Source organism: Alligator sinensis, unplaced genomic scaffold, assembly GCF_000455745.1.
Source record: "Alligator sinensis unplaced genomic scaffold, ASM45574v1 scaffold85_1, whole genome shotgun sequence".
In the NCBI taxonomy this organism is placed as follows: domain Eukaryota; kingdom Metazoa; phylum Chordata; order Crocodylia; family Alligatoridae; genus Alligator; species Alligator sinensis.
The window spans coordinates 2789279-2795873 of record NW_005841891.1 but is presented as its reverse complement, the minus strand read 5'-3'; the positions used below and the strand labels follow the sequence as shown (position 1 = coordinate 2795873).

At 40.2% G+C, this 6595-nt stretch overlaps 1 protein-coding gene across 3 annotated transcripts in view; it reads right to left on the bottom strand.

The window, feature by feature from the left end:
- Nucleotides 1–6595, bottom strand: part of ASPG (asparaginase) — a 109509-nt gene that overhangs the window by 8898 nt on the left and 94016 nt on the right. For all 3 annotated transcript variants that reach the window (XM_025197212.1, XM_025197214.1, XM_025197213.1), the window contains one exon: nucleotides 763–849. In XM_025197212.1, coding sequence (XP_025052997.1) covers nucleotides 763–849 — 87 coding nt within the window. The remainder of the gene's footprint in view (nucleotides 1–762; nucleotides 850–6595) is intronic.

Genomic DNA, 6595 nt, shown 5'->3' with positions numbered 1-6595 from the left:
TTAGGGAAAGTGGGAAAGAAAGACATGTTACTTTAATAGCAGTAGAAGTCACAACAGTTCTCAGAGGAACCTACCTGCACATGACCATGTAGGCCCCATGACTTCTTCAGATGATCTATATATGCCTTGAGTTTTATAGGTGTTTTAGAAATGGAACAATAGCATGAAGGAGCAGTGTCTGGGAAGTGTCGATTTGAAGAGGACTTTACATGCTGAAGTTAAGCATGCAGTAAAGTACTATCCGGGACTTGAGCCAGAGTGTTCGAGTTGCAAGACAGAACCCAAATACTTACAGGATCTTGCTGTTCTTCAGAGAAATGCTGTTCTCTCTGTAGTCAAGGATTAAACTGCTCCTCCGTAATATGGAAATTTAAATATAATTCTATTGCTAAGAATATACCTTGTTCCTGTGGATCTAATCTCAAAAAAAAAAAAATCTGCATGCTTTAAAAATACAAACTCACTACAGCCTAATAGAAATGACAATGAATTAGAAAGAGGAAAGATTTTTTTTCAAATCTTACAATTTCCATGATGCTTCCTACTGTACTTGTGGATCTGTGCTGCGCTACTACTGTTGTGTCACACAGTCAAGAGTCAGTTTTGTTACTTCACTTTCCTTTTATAATTATTAAATTAAGCACAAACAGAATACAGAATCTGGCTGGCATATACAAACATAGACAAGGCCTGTAACTACAGGATATTAGCCTAAGTGACCTGCTTCTATGAGTGCCACTTCTGAATTCAAGTCAGGTTTACCTGCAAAGCTCTGTTCCAATGTTCTGCAGGTCTTGATTGGAAAGATGAGCTCCAGTGTCACGCAGTAGCTGAATCACTTTCATATGTCTTTATAAAAGAAGCAAGCAAGTGAGAAAGAAAGAATCATTTTACTGGATATTTTGGAAGAAAACAACAGATCAGAACAAGCAATCTACAACCACTGTCAATCACACAGCAGTTCTCACTTTTTCCCCAAACTAGAACCCTCCTCCCAGCCAGCCAACCACCACCACAAAAATAGAAAGTGAGCCTAATGAATAGACCCCCCAGCTGAAGATGGCATGCAAGAAGAGACACAAGCTTTTCACTTTGTTTAATCATCTTGCATGCAGGTTTTATGAGGATGTAAGACAGTTCCCGAATCCAATACTAACAGACACAAGTTCTTTCAAAACTGTTCTTATACTTCCGCTCCTTATTGCTTCCATTACAGTCTCTTCGCTCTTTGTCAAGACAGCTTTAAGCTACGTTTGCCAGAGGAAGGAGGCCTGAGCCCTGAGGTAAGTGGGAAGCGAGTGGCCTGGAGGCAGCATAAGCAAGAAGGGCAACAGGGGAGGCCTTCTCATTCTTCCTGAGAAAGTATGGCAATTGGCTAGTTACTGCAAATGTCTCTACACAAATGCATGGATCCTGGAAAACAAGCAGGAAGAATTGGAAGTCCTCTCACAGTCACAGAACTATGATGCACTTGTAATAACAGACTTGGTGGGATAGCGCGTTTGACTACAGTATTGTTATGGATGGGTATAAAACTGTTCAGGATGGACAGGCAGGTTAGAAGAGGAGGAGGAGGAGGAGTTGCTCTGTATGTAAAAGAGCTGTATGATTGCTCAGAATATCAGATGAAGCTGGGGATAGGCCTGCTGAAAGTCACTGAGTTAAGGGACAGCAACAAGGGTGATGTCATGGTGGGTGTCTGCTATAAGCCACCACACCAAGAATATCTGATACATGAGGCTTTCTTCAAATAGCTAGCACAAGTTTCCAAATCATGGACCCTGGTACTCATGCAGTGCACAGGCAATCCAGGAAGTTTTTGGAGAGTGTGTCTGAGAGGCCAACTAGGAACCATGTTCTTCTTGACCTGCTGCTCACAAACAGGGAAGAATTGGTGGGGAATGTAGAAGTGAATGGCAACGTGTGCAGTAGCAATCATGACGTTACTGAGTTCAGGATCCTAAGGAAAGGAAGGAAGGAGAGCAGCAGCTTGGCTTTGCAGGGGATTCTTAATGAGCTAAAACACAAAAAGGAACCTCACAACAAGTGGAAGCTTGGAGAAATGACTAGGGAGGGGTACAAGAGTATTGCTCGGTCATGCAGGGATGAAATCAGAAAAGCCAAAGCACAATTGGACTTACAGCTAGCAAAGGACATGAAGCATAACAAGAAGGGTTTCTACAGAGATGTCAGCAACAAGAGGAAGACCAGGGAAAGTGTGGGTCCCTTACTGAAAGGGGAACACAACCTAGTGACAAAGGATATGGAAAAGGCTGAAGTATTCAATGTCTTTTTCACCTCAGTCTTCACAGGCAAGGTCAGCTCCCGGACAACTGCACCTGGCAGCACACTTTGGGGAGACGGTAAGCAGCCAGTGGTGAAAGAACAGGTTAAGGACTATTTAGAAAAGGTGGAGGTGTACAGGTACAGATACAATGCACCTGTGGGAAGTGATAATTCCCTTCTATTCAGCACTGGTGAGGCCACATCTGCAGTACTGTGTCCAGTTCTGGGCCCCCCACTATAGAAAGGATGTGGACAAATTGGAGAGAGTCCAGTGGAGAGCAAAAGAAATGGTTCGGGGGCTGGAGGGGACGACTTCTGAGGAGAGGCTGAGGGAACTGGGCTTATTTAGTCTGGAGAAGAGAAGACTGGGGAGGGATTTAATAACTGCCTTCCATTACCTGAAGGATGGTTACAAAGACTCTTCTCAGGGGTGGCAGACAACAGAACAAGGAGCAAGGATCTCAAGTTGCAGCAAGGGAAATTTAGGTCAGATATTAGGAAAAACTCTCTCACTGGGAGTGTAGTAAAGAACTCGAACAGGTTACCCAGAGAGCTGTGAAATCTCCATCTTTGAAGGTTTTTAAGCCCTGCATAGACAAAGCCTTGGCTGGGATGATCTAGTTGGGGGTGGCCCTGCTTTGAGGTCCTGAGGTCCCTTCCAAACCTTATTTTCTATTATTCTATGCAAGCACCAACATGCAGAAATTAATAAATAAATCCATCAAGCCATTTACTAAAACAACAACAACAACAACAACGGTATTTTTGAGGTATATTTACCAAAACATAGTAGTTAGGTTAACATTTTGGTTTTTTCAAGCCTAAAATTTCTCTTACTTTTAAATGTTAGTAATGAGACTTAATGGACTAAAACAAAGGGAAAAGGGAAATGGTCAGACTTCTGAAGTTTAATGAAATTCCATTTATTTTAAATTTGTATTTGAACTGTGGAGAAGCTAAGTGCCAACCTGGGTTCTTCCAAACTGAATGATATCTTCTTTATGACCTCCTACTTCACCTGTGGTCCTTTAGGATGCCTGCATGGTCCTTCCCTTTGAATGTACTCTTTGGACACTGTCCAATAGATTTCAGATGACCAAACCAGCTCTGTCCCTCAGCCACAGAGCCCGGACATGGTTTAACTGAGGCTACTGCAGTGGTTTCTTAAAACATCATTGTTTACACTAGAAAGCTGTGGCAAGGATGCAAAATGTGCTAATGGAGCATAGGTAGGTAATAATAAAAAGAGACTACATCAAAGCGTGTGGAAAAGGTGTGACTGTTGGAATATTTCACCCAGTAATGCCTTTCGCTTGTGACCTGCAAGATTTGGAACCAAGTTTAAAAAAGATGAAAGGGTGTTAATCCACTCTGCCGCCTAACCCCCAGGCCCCAAAGCAGAATCTAAATTTCAGTCAGAGCATGGAGATACCAGTTATACGGAGACAGCTTTACAATGACTATTTCAAGTGTAATTGCTGATACTGTTACTTTCTTGTGTGCGTGTGTGAAGAGGCGGACATAGCAGTGATATTCTGGAATAAACAAACATGACACTACTCATTAAATACACTGGATTAAAAAAGCAAAAGACTTAGGTATGAAAGTCAGCCCCCTTCAACATTCATTCATCAGCAAAATTACAAGCAAGTTCAAACATATGTAACATTTCTATCATTTCCATATATTATGTTTTTCTAGGAGATCCCAATATTACTTTCTTGGTTTGGAACTGAACAAGAAGTTAATAAGCTTATCTTCAACTGGAGGAATCAGACCTACTTTATGTTTGGCAAGATGAAGCCCATTTAAAAACATAAACCTCAGAAGACCTTGATTTCTTGAATTCCTATCCAACACATACATGATGGGATTGTGGTTTGTCTTAGCTTTTTTCCCCCACCAATTTTGCCTTTCAAAAGATTAAATTCTTCAAGCTTCTCAATGGGGAGTTTGCATCTTTTGCTCTGGAGCAAACAGAAACCTTCATTCCTTTTGTTTCACAGCAGCAAAGCCAGCATAGTCCCTTACTGTAAGTGCATAGTAAGTTTGTTTAGTTATCTCAAATATCTCACTAAGTGAGTCCCTTGAGACATGGCAGGTTACCACCAAGGGTCTCTTGGAAACAGAAAGCATGAAGCAGTGCTGCATTTACTTTTAATTCTATAATGCAATTCATGTCAGAACTATTTAGCCAGTATACAAAGCAATTTGGTAATCATTTAAAATGCAGTGTTGACATAAGCAAATAAGTGATTAAAGCAGATCTCTTCCACTTATTCAAACCTGAGTTTTGTACAGAACTAAACATAAATAGCATTTATGCCTCCTTTTTGTGACGGCTGCTTTAGAGTACTTTCCATTTCTAACACTCCTAAAAATAGAGTTCTCCACTTGGTATTCAGCATAATGGCATGAAAACCAATGCTCCACTGTGGCATTTTTGCAGTATTAAAAATAACTTAATATAGTGCACATTGGGGAAAATAACCCTAGACCCATGGAGAATTCCTCCCAATAACAGGAACCCAAAGCAGGGTCAGACCATTCCTGCCAATCTCTATGTCTTCTTACTCTCCGTGCTTGCAAAACTCCACCAGACCCATGTGACTTTGCATCTGGATCCTAACAGCACTCTACAAGCAAGTTTGAAAGCACAATTGGAAATGGCTATCAATGGGATCCTCATTCCCCATGCAGCAGAAAGCATTTCCCCGCAAAAACCCACAAACAGGCTCCAGCTTCCCTTCCTTTGGCAGATTTTTAGCCACTTGAGCAGATTCTCTTCTCTAGCCACCTCCTCCTCTAGTGGTAAAGATACAGAGGAATGATCAGCTCCCCTTAGTCTTCTGGGATTTGTGTGTACAGTAGTCAACAGTTGCTGCAAGAGGAAATCCCAGCTACCATGCTTTTTTCAGTAGCCTTGGAAGAGTCAGGCAACAGCTGCCAGGGTGTCTGCATAGACTGCCTCAGATCCATCTGTATTTCCATATGTATTTCCCGTATCTTGTTCAGAATTTGTAAATGTCTATAATGTCACTAAAACAGTCAGAAACACAAATGTTATGTGTAAAAATGGACTATGGGAAAAAAACTGTTGGAAATGCAAACATTAATTTCATTGGCTAGCTTTGTTTGGCCAAGTACTTATCAAAGGATTTAAGTGAAGACCCAATTGTTTAAAAAGTTGTTTTTCTACCTTTTCAACAGCTTCATCCCTGGAAATTAATTCTCTTTCATTATCTTTCAAAATTGTAATGCAGTTGCAAGTTAGTTTTAATCAGGAATGAGGGTTTGAAGTTAAATAAAAGGGGGGAAATAAATCAAATAAATAATATTTTTTTCCCTCCCGGGGTCTTCTGGAATAATGCCACTGCTCTTATAAAAGAGGTAGTTTCCCACCAATGAGCACTGTTCACATATTGGCTGAGTATCCTATTTGATAAAAAGAAAAAAATATTAAGGAGAAACAGTCATGTATAATTATTATATATAATTATAGTAGCAGCATGATACAGTTCACACTTGAGGGCTAATCTGCCTAAAAAAGCAAACTGAGCACCTCGCACATTCCAGTCACTGGACATGAGCAAAATATGTAGGTGCAGCCGGTAAGTCACATATGTTGTTATTCTCATGAAGTCTAGTACAGTATTGGTTTCTTAAATACTAAGAAACTTAAACTGTACCCATATTACCACAATTTATGATACTACATGCTTATCTGCATTAACATGATTAAACGTTCCAAGAGACTGGTTTCAAGCTCTAAGATACTTGGTGTATATTTTTATCCACATGAAAGACACTTGGTATTTGTTTTTAAAAGTTCAAGTTCAAGGAAATGACTGAATATTTACTCCTCCAGGGCTATTATTAGAGGCTTAATTGATTGGACATTCTTTGTTGCTTAACATTAAGAGACTGAATTTGTCATGTCATGCAACTATGAAGACACATGTAAAAAGCAAGGGTTTGGGGGTAGGGTTGGGGGGTTTTTTGGTGATATATTTTATTGGACCAACTGTATAGCTGGAGAGATGTTAGAAAAGTTTTCGGGCAATAACATGCCCTTCCTCAGGTCACTCTTGTGTCTAAAAGCTTGTCTAAAATTTCTCCTAACTATACAATTGATAACAAAAAAAGATATGTAAAAAAACCCCATTTTCTCTCTCACCTATTCCCTAGATTGTCCCAACTACAACAACACTCCAACCCTACTAAAACTTTTCAGCATTTTCAATTTTTTTTTCCCTGAATGACTACAGTACTAGCACCAATAATATGATATGAATATGCAGCAAATACA